Source organism: Scatophagus argus, chromosome 14 (genome assembly GCF_020382885.2).
Source record: "Scatophagus argus isolate fScaArg1 chromosome 14, fScaArg1.pri, whole genome shotgun sequence".
Lineage (NCBI taxonomy): Eukaryota > Metazoa > Chordata > Actinopteri > Scatophagidae > Scatophagus > Scatophagus argus.
This window is the reverse complement of record NC_058506.1, coordinates 16,056,946-16,069,872: the sequence shown is the minus strand read 5'-3', so window position 1 is coordinate 16,069,872 and position 12,927 is coordinate 16,056,946. Positions and strand designations below refer to the sequence as shown.

At 41.2% G+C, this 12,927-nt stretch overlaps 2 protein-coding genes across 5 annotated transcripts in view; one reads left to right on the top strand and one right to left on the bottom strand.

Annotated features, from left to right (window-relative positions):
- LOC124070203 (gamma-aminobutyric acid receptor subunit beta-2) overlaps positions 1-12,927 on the bottom strand; it is a 337,631-nt gene that overhangs the window by 195,050 nt on the left and 129,654 nt on the right. The gene's annotated exons all lie outside the window — the stretch shown is intronic.
- Positions 1-12,927, top strand: part of gabrg2 (gamma-aminobutyric acid type A receptor subunit gamma2) — a 46,597-nt gene that overhangs the window by 25,254 nt on the left and 8,416 nt on the right. For all 4 annotated transcript variants that reach the window (XM_046409863.1, XM_046409866.1, XM_046409865.1 and 1 more), the window contains exon 7: positions 10,824-10,976. In XM_046409863.1, coding sequence (XP_046265819.1) covers positions 10,824-10,976 — 153 coding nt within the window. The remainder of the gene's footprint in view (positions 1-10,823; positions 10,977-12,927) is intronic.

The following is a 12,927-nucleotide window of genomic DNA, read 5'->3' as shown; positions in this document are numbered from 1 at the left end:
TGTTTTGTTTTTATAAAGGCTGTGCCTGTTTTTATTTGGATTCTCTTCCCTCCCTCAGCCAGTGTCCAAAGGCTTGGTCTCTTAACATGTCACTTCACATCAGGGCCGTCTGTACTGCCTGGAAGCCCATACCTGCATTTGCAAACACAGACAACCACACACACACTCACACATTTCCATGCATGCGCACAATATAAGTCTGAAAATAAAAGCCCAAAAAATAAAAGTGAAAAAAAAAAAAAGTCACTGCTGCTTATGACGAGCAAGGACCCTTGAAAGGACACCAATGGACAGAACAGAGAGAAGAGTTACAGAGGATTTGAATGTAGGACAGCCCAGACGCTAACATTTCACAGCTAACATTTCTGCTAAGTTGACCTCAAAGTTAACCTCTCGATCACCGGGTTAAGCTTGATGCTGGGAGCTGTGTTCTCACCCATCTGCCAGGCTGGAGGTTCAGGGATGAAAATCACAGTGCCGACAAGAAGCGAGGGGAAAGAAAGAGAGAACAGAGGAAGAGAAGCAGTAGAGGATTGATTGAGAAGAAAGGGACGGCAGGGAAAAGGGATGTTTCATTGGTGCTACAGTCGTGCGGCTGCATTAATGCGTTATGGATGAAAGTGTTTGACAGAGAGGAGGTAAAATAAAATATTGTGAGGTTAGAGATGAATGAATGATCAAGAAATGGGTGACTAGTCTTTTTGTTCACTCAGTAACGTAACCAGCGTGGTGCATTTACTTTAGCTATCAAATGCCATAGGAGTTTGCTTCTGGTAATCATCTTCCCGGTACATTAGTGAGTAACAAATGAGCTTAAAAAAAAAAAAAAGAGACAGCATCGCTTAGATGGGCAAGATGCTTTTACGTTTAAGCGTAAAGGATCTTTTCTATTCGCTGTCTTGAATCATGGGATGGTTTCAGCAGGATATGAGGTGGTTAATTTGCTGTGCTTTTAGCGTATGAAACATGCATCAACCAGTGGTACGTATCTGCGTGTGTGTGTGAGAGAGAGAGAGAGAGAGAGAGAGAGAGAGAGACGTTATTCTGAGTGCTTTGGTCCGCACCCGTGTCCATGAATTAATGCATGTTCTATGTGTCCATTTGCTTGCATGCACATTTCAGTGTGTGCTCTCCACTGGATCTGGTCGATTTATGTTAGTGAAAGCTATTCTTAGAGTGACCTTCCAAAAGCCATGGCGTGCAGCACTGTTGTCTGTGTGCGTCCGCCTGTGTGATTCAGTTTGAGTGGAGAAAGCCTAAGGACACATCAGTGGCCCTCTCCCGATTACGGAGCTCCACAGTTTGCAGATGATTCCTTGATGGGGCAAATCTGGAGGCATTGTGGTTGAAAGGAAGTGACCCAGTGAGCAGAAACAGCCAACAAAACAACACACAAACACCCATGCAAAGGATATAGGTACACACACACACTAATGCTAAGCACAGTCACTCTCTGACAGGCCAAAGGATTCCCCTTATAGCATGACAGAGTGCATCGTTGTTCTATCTTTAGACCCTCTGTGCTGCGAATAGGGACCTAGACCATAATTTAATCCTTAACTACACTCCTACACAGTCTTGTACACAACTAGAATAGATACGGTTCCGCTTCAGCAAAATAATGGAAGGTGAAGCGTCACATCAGAGTGAGATGGAATCCTTAAAATTATTCTATGCCACAGCCATTCAGATGCCAACAGTTCTCCTCTCCATCCTTCTTTCTATGATCACTTTGTGATCATGTATCTTAGAGGGAAAATCAGAGAGCATTTGAGTTTTGTGTCACGGGTTGCAATGATTAGTTGGGTTTCACTGAGGCTGTGTTGCGTTATTATTGCACTGCCAAACAGAAAAGCTGTTCCTTTAAGGAAATCCACTTAAAAGATAGGTGTGACAGGCACATGCAATGTTGTCTTGGCATCAGGCGGATTGTGAAACCCCCCCAGTGGTGGTTTGGTAACAGTCATGTCACATACAGCTGCAGTAGCAGAAATCCAAAGCAAATTAAAGGGAAGATGTTGTCAGATTCCTCAGGGGGGGAAAAAAGAAAAAGACAACACTGAAACAAGAGCGCTTGAAAAGAAGAAAAGATGCAGTTAGACAAAAACCAATAAAGCCTAAAATGTCAAGAGTTTTATTTATTTGTTTAGTTATTATTTTATATTTTTGTGTCTAAGAAATCACATCTCTGATCAAACACAACACCTCAAGCATATTGTGTGAAATTATCCAAGTTTCCAATGCATAAATTGTCCTAATGTATAACACCTCATCCTCATTATGATGATGATACTTCATGGTGTTGATTTCCTGTCATACTTATTTCAAATATTTCAGTGATGTACTGTTGTGATTGATAAAGCATAATGAAGATGTGAAACTGTCAGTCCTGACCAGTTTGTCAAAAGCCCTTGGTTTGAGCAAAGTATTGTATCAGACATACTGTTAATAAGCAAATCGAAATACTACACAATTGGTGTACAGCAGGTTGCTCATGACTTTATGCTGCATATGAAAACAGTAATTTTATCGCAGTAATAATGCCCTGCAGCTTTTTATCAGATGACAGTCACTCTTTGCAAAAAGGTTAAGAAGTGCTGAAACAATGCATTAGCCGTGGCTGCACTGTTGCTATAATAGCTGCTGTCTCTAATCTCTCTCCTACCAACCCTCCCACCCAACCACCCCCCTCCTCCCCCCGTTGTGCATTCCCCCTCTTGCTTCTGGGTGATAGTTGTGATGGGCAGGAGTAGGAGGAAAAATGCTCTGACTCAGCCAGAATCCTCCTTTTGTGAAGTTAAATACCAATTTACCCTCCTCCCTATCCCCTCTCCCATCCTCCACACGCACATCATAACCCGCCCTATACGCTAAACAGCATTCACATTTACAAGTGTCTGCTCCCTACAAACCAGACACTCTGCTGCTTCTTCCCTGCTCACTCTTGCAAAAGAGATGAGTTTTTTTTTTCTCTCTTTTCTGCGCACGGTGTATTCTGTGTCCTACTTTTTACAACCCACCTCCCCCCTTGCTCTCTCTCTCTCTCTCTCTCTCTCTCTCTCTCTCCCTCCCTTTCTCGGTTGACAGTCTAATAAGCCAGTAATTAAAACCTGAAAACAGGGAGTGGTGATAGGCCGTAGGAGAAGAGATTGCTTTGGGAAAATAAGACTCTTGTTTTCCTCCCCATCAACCACCACCTGCATATAAAAGGGCGCCTGTGGTGCAAAGCAGAGGATTGTCAGTCCTTGCAGTGTTCTGTGACAATCCGTGAAACACAAAGGAATATGGAGTTAAGACATTGGGTGAATATTGAGAAATAAAATAATGTTCAGCATCAAAGGCAACCCATTGCTGCACTCCAGCAACTTTCCTAAGTCGTAAGCTCCTTTACCTTAGCGTGTGAATACAAATGTATGTATCCGCAGCACAGCTGCATTTGCAACATGAGTTTCGAGGCGATAAACTAGGACACTGGAATACGTTGAATACAAATTTAAAGTCATCTAATTTGCAAGAGGCAGAAAGATGGGGGAAAGCAAGTGGACGTAAATAAGTGAGGGTGTTGTTGGTTCCTGTTTTTCGGTTGAGATGCCGGCAGGCAAAGATGGAGGTCACTGGGCGGAGAGATGCAGGGATTTTAAAAAAAAAAAAAAGGGTGAGAGGAAAAAAGGAAGAGGATGTTTCGCCAAAACCAAAACAGGTCAAAGCTGTCAGGGATGCAGTTTTTTGGAGGGTTTGTGTTCTTCTTGACTGCTGTTGGTGCAGTCATCATTCTGAAACATCATTCGCACTGTAACAGAATGGAGCACTGGAAGGTCAGTGTAATGGATGTGGTCTTAAATTTTGATTGATTTTGAGTGAGAGACTTTGTAAGCCTAAGAGTCACATATAGACCGTGATTCATGATGAAATGTTCTCTTGGATGCTTCGGCTAAATTACTGCTGGTACTACAACTTTACTGCTACTGTTACAACTACCCCTAATAAGATGACATCTGCTGCGACTAATACGTCCAGTTTCGTCCAGTTGTAGCGAGTCAAGTTGATTCATCTGTTTTACTCATATCTTAATTTAAAAGGAAATAATCAAGTACAGGCACCTAAAGTTTTACTTGCGTACAGTTTTTGATTTAAAATACTTATACTCCACCACTGAAACAGACGCCATACAAGCCAAAAAGCATTACTCACACCATAAGATAACCACTAATACACTAGTAAATGAATAGCAAGTGTATATAGTAAGTAGTGTGTTATCTTTGAATACATGGTATCCATGTGAAAAGTAACTGGGACAATAGGCATAGTTTTCCATAGATATGTGCAGAATATTGTTTCAGCAACTATTACAGTGCGTTAGTATGTGCACTGTACATGCTGTATCGACACGCACAGAATGAACTTTAACACTCTGTGCTTGCTACCCTGATGAAATGGACCGAGCTGGTTTGGATGCTAAAAGCAGTCCGAATTTGATGCCACTCTGTGGAGCAATTGTACCCAGGCCAAGCCCTCGTTGCTCAATAAATTGTTATAAAGTTCTGCGCTTGAATCCAAGATACTCTTCTCACTCAGCTTATTGGCCTCATATAACATTCTGCAACCCAGGGTTTCAGAGTAATTAGCCATGAGATATAAGAAAAAAACTGGTGGTGGAACATCCTGTGGCTGCATAGTTAATACATTTCATAAGAGGATAAATCTCGGAATTAAAACAGAAGCAGAAGTTTCTCATTAATCATTGTGACGCTGTGAACAAAATTAAATGCTTTTTCCCTTATTGTGGTATGAAAGCTCTGCAGAATCAATATTTATATGTTCTCATGTGGCATGTGCTAATACCTTTCTAAATCCTTACAAAGAGCACAATACGTCTTATCCTGTGCACATTATGCTCATACGTGTAATAGATGCTATAATCTATGAGAAGCCTATTACCCTAAGTGTAGAATTAAGGTGAAATTTATATACATTGAATACTGTCCATGAATCTGTATGAGGGAATGTATTGTTCATTTCCATGCTGGATAGCAGGGATCATGCATGAACTAAAGAACGAGGAGCACATTTGCTTTTAAGACACAGTGCATTAAAATTACCTTTTCTTTTAAAGTGTAGATGCTGTGTTTTTCTGCGAGTGCTGTATTGGCAAAGCTCTGTGGTTCTTGAGGTACTTAAAAGAAAATGCTATTTAGTCTGAGTACGCACAGGCATAAATCAGTACTGCAGTTTTGGGCAATTCGGTCAATGTGATTAATTAGATTTCAAAGCTTAAAACCAGGGATCCAAAAACTCTAATCTGTAACAGCACAAAAACATTGGCAATGAAGTGGAGACTGATTGTCTGAGCTTATACAGTGTTTATTTGAGCTTATCCACCAAATTGAAATTTGAAATTATATTGTTGCTATTGTGAAGAGCGGTACATTGTGCCATTATGACTGAAAAATTAGCCTGCAGTTATCCTGTTTAAGTAGAAATGACAATAAAAGGAAATATGTCAAATGTTAACTGTTAACAGATTTATCTTACTCATCTTAATCAACCAAAATCAGCAGTCAAATGGATGTTTTGATTCTGATTATTGGCAATGCAGTAAGTGGCTTCAATCTGCTTAATGAGTCAGCAGTGCAGAAGACTATTAACAGTTTGAAACATCACATCTTAAAATTCAAAGTTTATGTTCTGTTTTGAGGATGTGTGGGAGGTACTTGCAGATTTTTACAGCATCTTTGAGAAACATCTTTGTGCAAAACCACCACAACAGCAAGGGTTTAGAATCAGTTATAAAAAATACAGCCTGTGCTGTGACATCGTGGCTCTTCGATTTTATGTTTGAGGCTCTGCTGCTTTTCAGTCACAGTGGTTGTTGTGACTAACTACTCAGTTCCCTGGCTTTATTACAAAAAAAAAATTGCTGTTCCTGTTCTTATTGCTTTTTGTTGAGGACTTTTTTCAGTATTCTGTAGCAGGTGTGAAGAACACAACAAAAGCTAAAAGTTGAAAATCTGTCACCTGTCTATCAGTCTGTGTTTTTAGGTTTTCCATTCTGTTTTTCTAAGTTGAATAGATCTCTAGTGGCCTCTGGAAAGCTTTTTGTCTTATGTATTTAAATGCAGTTTTCTATCGCCACATACATCACCGCCATTGAATCACGTTCTCTTCACTCTTCTTCGTTGCTTTTGCCTGTCCAAAATTAGTTGTGTTTATTTTGCATTGCAGCTCATCTGTCCTTTTATAGCACAGGAGTCACAGGTGGGAACAATAACTTGAGCCATCAGTGCCGCGACTGTTTTAAGTCCTGTCACTTGGCCAAAATAGTTGGAACAGAAAATAAGACCAAAGAGGTGATACATTAAAAATGAAGAGCATGAGAGCTGAATTTTAGAACTTGGAGCTTATGTAATGAGTGTGAATCGCATCTTTCGCATCTATCTGTGTGAATAAGAAAAAAATGAAGCCATTTTTAGACAAGATAAGCTGCAACGTGGATGTAACAGAGAGACTGAGAGCGGAGTGAGAGAAGTGGCTCGTGATTGTGTTGGCTGTATTTTTAATTAGCTGATATGATGGAAATAAACTCACTTATGGACTCCAGGTTGTCTTAATATTTGTGCAGAGGAATAAAACAGAAGTTGAGGATGAGAGATAAACAAGACATGTGCTTGAGGCTTGAAATACAATAAACATGTTGTAGTTTTTAAATGGCCGCCAAGGCTGGATTCCTAAATGGGCTGAGGGGACAAATGTCCCGTGGTCCATGTGGTAATTACTGGATCTTAATTTAATTAATTATAAATTTATGAGTGGCACAAGGTGGCATACTGCAGTTTTACCCAACTCAAGCCCTTGTCTTTTAGAAGACCCCTGTGTCAGAATCTAATTTTAATACCTCTGATATTTTGTATTATACAGAATTATGAGGAATTACTGTTTAAACAAAGTATCACTGACATAGCAAACCAAAACTATTGTTTAATTAGTGCTGGGGACCTTTAGCAGGTTAATGCATAGCTGATGGCAGCATGTGACTAGATCATATAAAGAAATCCTTTAACCATAGATATAGCTGATTTTAAACTTCCTTTTCTAACTTTTTCACCTTCTCAAAAAAACTCTTCAGATAATGGTAAGGAAAACAGTTCTGGCAGCTTATTATTACCTGTCGTAAATCCTATAAACACCCTTGCTCTCAATAATTTGAGAGCCATTAGTGTGTCCGAGAGAGGGATAATCACGCGTATTTGTCACATTTACTACAACGTTAACAACAAGGCAATCAAACTCTGCAGACTCCTGTCTGGTCTTTAATCATGCTGCTGTGTTGCAGCAGTTACTCACCATGACGATGCTCTGACTTCTCTGCCATGACATCATCTCGCCACCCACTGTCGGGTAGGAATAGCTACAATAGCGCGTGGAGGCAAAATGCAAAACCATTGTAACTGGTTTATCACTGGCGTATAGCCTTCGGTCCTGTCACAGGAAGTGGTGAGTTAGGCATCCTCTCTAAGTATTGTTGACCCTGGCAACCAGCCAAGGCACAACCCCAGTCATTAACAAAACTCCTTTCTTTCTCACACATACACACACACAGATGCACCATAACGTCCGCTGTCATCTGTGATATAGATGACCCCTGACAGGAGAGGAGCTCAGTAAGACAGCCTGTCAGCAGCTCTGCAATGTGTCTGGCCTGTCTGCCTTCATTGGATGGCCAGCATGTGCCTCAGGTCTCTCCTGCCCATCCATATCCACACCAATTTACAGCCTGGCTGCCAGCAGAATGATATTCTCATGTGACACTTTTTTTCTTCTTCAGGTCAGCAATTCTCAATTACCATGTTACTTTCCTATGAACTCCCCTGTGGCTATTGTGTAATAATGTACAGCCATACTGGGATCAACGTTCCTGCTCGCTGCTTCAGTACTCTCCCAACAACAAATATGGAATGTTATAGCAATTTCTGTGTTCTAATAATAATAAAATATCCATCTTTTTTCTTTTTTTTTTTTTTGTATGTCCACCATGATAGAAGGCTCATATGGAAGAGTGACACCCCCATCCCCAACTCCATGTGTGTAATTCTGTTGTTTCTATTCTATGTTGTCTCTGTGGCTTTAAAGCAGCTCTGTTTTCTGATGAATGATCATCCCCGCCAACTTTTTATTGCTTTATGTAGATTACATCAGCTTGTAGTAAATCGCTTTTGCCAGGGAAAATTGTGATCCTAATAAAAATACTTCATACCATATCTTAATACAAACAGTAGTTTTGAGCTGTTGTCTGCATCATTTTTCACACATTTTTCACACAGCTGTCATCAACAGTTTTCGGTCATGTATTATTAGCAGAAAAGAATGGATAGATGGATAGTAGTGAATTTATAGCAGTACGCTGACAGGAGTGGAGAAATTTGAACCTTTCTGGAATTTTAATCACGACGATGCCAAGACAGAGATGATTATTATGAAGTTAGGTGCGAAGCTTCCTGTTAGATCACAGGAGACGTGGGCGTTGTTGGATACATGCGAAAGACTTTGAGATCATAAGTTTGACCTTATTGGCAACAGCCTTGAAAGAGAGAGCTTTCTATAGACTCTGTGAAGACAGAGTGTGAACGCTCTTGTGAACACACCCTCGTCTTTTGCCGTTGACAGATGTGCAGTTCTAGGCGAGATTAGTTTGAGGGTTCCCACTGAGAGGAAGGTGGGCTTGGATGCTTTGATATGTCAGCTGCAGTCTTATGAGAAATAAACAGAGACCTTTCAACCCACACAGACGTGCACATGCACAGATTAACATGTTTTATAATTACACAAACAATGATAACAAGACAAGGGCAGGAATTCTTTATCAGTATGAAGGCTTTAAGCTTGCTGATGTTGTGACATCCCAGCCAAACACTGGAAACCATTTTTTTACTGAGTAAAATCAAGAAGTCATTGTCAGCTGTTACTGAGTAAAATCAGGAAGCCATTAACAAACCGATGCATTACGACAGAGTCATAATGGCAGGCGGGCTGATGCCGATACATCAGGCCGCCTGGATGCAGGGCACTGGTCGATAACACCTCCTCAAAGTGTCTTCCTGGCAAGTGCCGTGGCCTTTAATGAAACTGGCGGACAGGCGAAGAGAAGCGTACAGCAGCAGGGTCTTACACCAGCCGACCTCACCCCTGTGGTGGAAGTCCCATTATCATTAACAGTCTGAGGTAATGTGAAGGAGACCTTGTGCTGCTGACCAAGCTGGAATGAGTGTATTAACTGGCAGTTTCTCAGCTGTCAGGGGTCTCGGTTTTGGGCTCCTGCTAATGTAATGTTAATAAAAACAAAATAGTGGGCTGTGAAACCCCTGAGAGCAGCCTTCATATGTCTCCTGTACTCCTAGAAACCGAGGCAGCACACTGTAATACACCGTGCACCTGCCTGCATCAGCAGAAAACACGCATGGTGATATGAGCAGTTATGGTTGTGCTGCCCGGGTTATTCCACTTGGTTTATTTAATGATGCTATCAGTGGCTGGGTGAACAGAGGTGCATGCTGGGATAAATCACAAAGACTTGGTCTCTGTCCAGACACACACACACAGAGGGTGCACATGTTTGTAGACACAATAAACACCAACAGTCTCATCTCTCTTTCTCTCTCTGTCTCTCATTAACACACAAATACGCAGATGTTGGCTGTTTTTCCACTAAACTGCAGTACGTGTTGTGTGTCCTTTCTCATGAGGAAAATTATTAGCCAGCTGTTCAATCCCCAGCTGCACAGACTGTTCCATGTGTTGTGGGCGCTTAAACGCACACACACACACACACTGTACATACATTGGTGAGAGAGAGTAGGTTTGTACCCTGCAGGTCACAAAACACAGCGAGAGGCCAGAGGAGGTTTCTGACACTGTTAACAGTCTGACGTTAATCAATTAGCAGACAACTGACCGAGCTGGGGGGCCGACAGTGAACTGCCGTTACACCCAGAGAAACAGACGGGTACATAGATAGACAGCTAAAGAGGACAGTGAATATTGGCAAGCAGTACTGCATGGTCAAGCTGGCAAGGATGCGACTGGAATGTGTGTCTGATGAGTTTGTTCTTATACCTGGTTCACGTTACCCTCCTTGCAAGGGTGTTAGAAATGCATTTGCAAGTGTGTATGTGTGAGTGTGTGTGTGTGTGTGCGCATGTATAACCTTTTAAACAGGCAGGCCTGATGATCCATATTGCTGGGGTCAGTTCTATGTGGGCTCAGCTAACCTCAACCTCTTAACACCTAACATCTGCTGGGGTCAGGCAGCCAGCGCTGGGATGGCTCATCATCAGCTGGATGCTCGTGTCCGTGTTCCAACTAACTACTGGCAGGAGACGAGGGCTTGTGTGTGTGTTCAAGCAAGTCCGACTCCAGCTCTCTGAATCGCTCCGTTTCATTTCAGATCTCCAGTTGCCTCGGGCAAACATGCAGTGAAGACTTTGGTTACGCAACGTTATGTATTGATCAGTCCATGACTTAACAGTTTGTTTTATCTAAGCTTGGTGTTTCTGTGTTCACAGCCTTCTTTGATCATAGTATAGATAATATGAAATTATTTAATAAACCAAGTATACTATCCGCCTCCTAACTTAACTTGTTTTCTTATATGGACTGTGAACTTAAATACTTAAGACTAATCACATTTTACCATTAAATCATTTTTTTTTACACTAAGATGATAAATTACATTCTCTCCAGCATATAACTTTATACCCCTTATGTTTTATCATTCCACAGTGTCCTCCTCACTCTTGCTCTCTTTTCTGCTGTTATTTATCTCTTTTCAGGAGACTACGTGGTGCTGACCGTCTTCTTTGACCTGAGCAGGAGAATGGGATACTTCACCATTCAGACCTACATCCCTTGCACCCTGATTGTTGTCCTCTCATGGGTCTCATTTTGGATCAACAAGGATGCAGTGCCTGCCAGGACATCATTAGGTAAAAAGGACACTAAAAGTTATCATTTGTTGTACATGCTGACAGTCATGTCAGGAACATTTCTGTACTGTACAATTCTACCCTTGATACAGCCTTTTGCTCAAATTCACATTCTTATAGTTAGTCCAACCAGCCCAAACACACACATCCTACACTTATACCAGTAGCATTCATTAGTTGTCCTGGCCTTAATTACTCCCTGTTGTAAAACACTTCAAGAACCCTGTGGTGGTCACACACCAGCTCATAGTGAAAATCAGTCTGCTTAAGCTTCTGTTGTTCTTTCCTTTCCTTTTGTGTTCACCTTCACCATCCTTCTTCCTCCTCCTCCTCCTCCTCCTTTTCCCCTCTGAGACAGGGCAGCTGCTTAGGAATCTAGTCCATCTTGATTAGAAGAGCCCATCCTGCCACATATGTTTTCATGCATGCCTTAATGAGGCATTAATTATGCAATGCAGCAGGGAAGACATGAAGATGCAGCCTCAGCACAATGATATTACAGGTGGCCTCTTCACTGCATGTGGTGAAGGGACATGGAATTTAAAAAAAAAAATAGAAAAAAAAGGAGGGCAAACGTGAGGGTTTCAAGGAAATTTGTCAGGATTTGAACTTGCCCTTGGTGTCCAGCGGATAACCTCAAAAGTTCACTTGTGATGCAGTTCTGTACATATTCCTTAGTCAGCTTTCCTTTTGGACCCTTAAGGCTCAAGTCCTGACCTCAAGTCCATGTGATGTGATCATTAGCGAGCATAACTGAATGTAAAACAATCCCTGCAGCTAGAAACCCCCGTTCTACCTCACTATCGTAATTATTTTGTCCATCATTAATCTCTCTAAAAATAGGTTGTTTTGTTTTCTTCCGCTGATGCAGACATGATTTGCAGTTTCAATAATAACACTATTAATCCCTTGCTAAAATTGTAGCGAAAGTGAAATATCTTAATTTCCATTGAAAGATGATGCATGAGGTACAGAAAGCCAGGTGGTTAGGAAGCGGATTAATGCAGGATGACATCATTCTTAATCCTTCAATGCCATCCAGAAATATATCAATTCACTCACAATACTTTAGTGTTAATCTTGAATGTCTTTTCAGTCGACATTAAATTTAAACATGAATCATCTCCTATACACAAGGCCCACTCATGTGTGGTCTATTTAAAGGAAGGAGGCAGCCTTCTTAGCTGCTTGTGAGTTGTGACACTGCCGTCGGTAATCTGTGTACTTAGAAATGGATTTTCCCCATCATGGGGCTTCACCACGCCTCCATCTGCAACATCATTAGAGGCAGACAAAGTGAGTATAAGAGGAGACGGTTACCAGATAAAAGAATGTCAGTGTGGTGGTCAATGGCAGCTGAACCAGTCAAGTATGTGGACCAAAGGGACAGTAAAACAGCTGTTCGCCCACCCCACCCTCACTCACCCCACACACACACACACACACACACACACACACACACACACACACGGGTGTATAACTGTTAAAAGCTTGCACTGAAGCAGCCAATGTTAATCCTCCTATATATACGTTCTTACAGTATATCAATCACACAACATAATGTTTATACACTACAAAATTAGTTATAAAATCTGCTAATATAATGTGTAGATATGCAGCTCGGTTCAGGTTTACTGTTTCTTCAATGGGTTTTAAGGCCCAGTGATTTTTCCCCTCCTCAGCGCTAAGTGTGTATCTAAAATGAAAATTGTAACATTTACAAGCACGTGTTGAAAAATGTATGAGCGCACGGCTGTATGAATAAAACATGTATTAACATATTTAAAACAGGTGAGCTATCTGTAAAAATTATTGGTGTGAATCTCTACTTCAGCTCATTTCATCTTCCTTTTCTTTGGGGAGAATTCTTCTTTAACCTGAATAGTTAGAAGTTACTCTTCTGTATTCATACAGAACTGCAGCATGCTTGTACATAAATATTATCATTTAT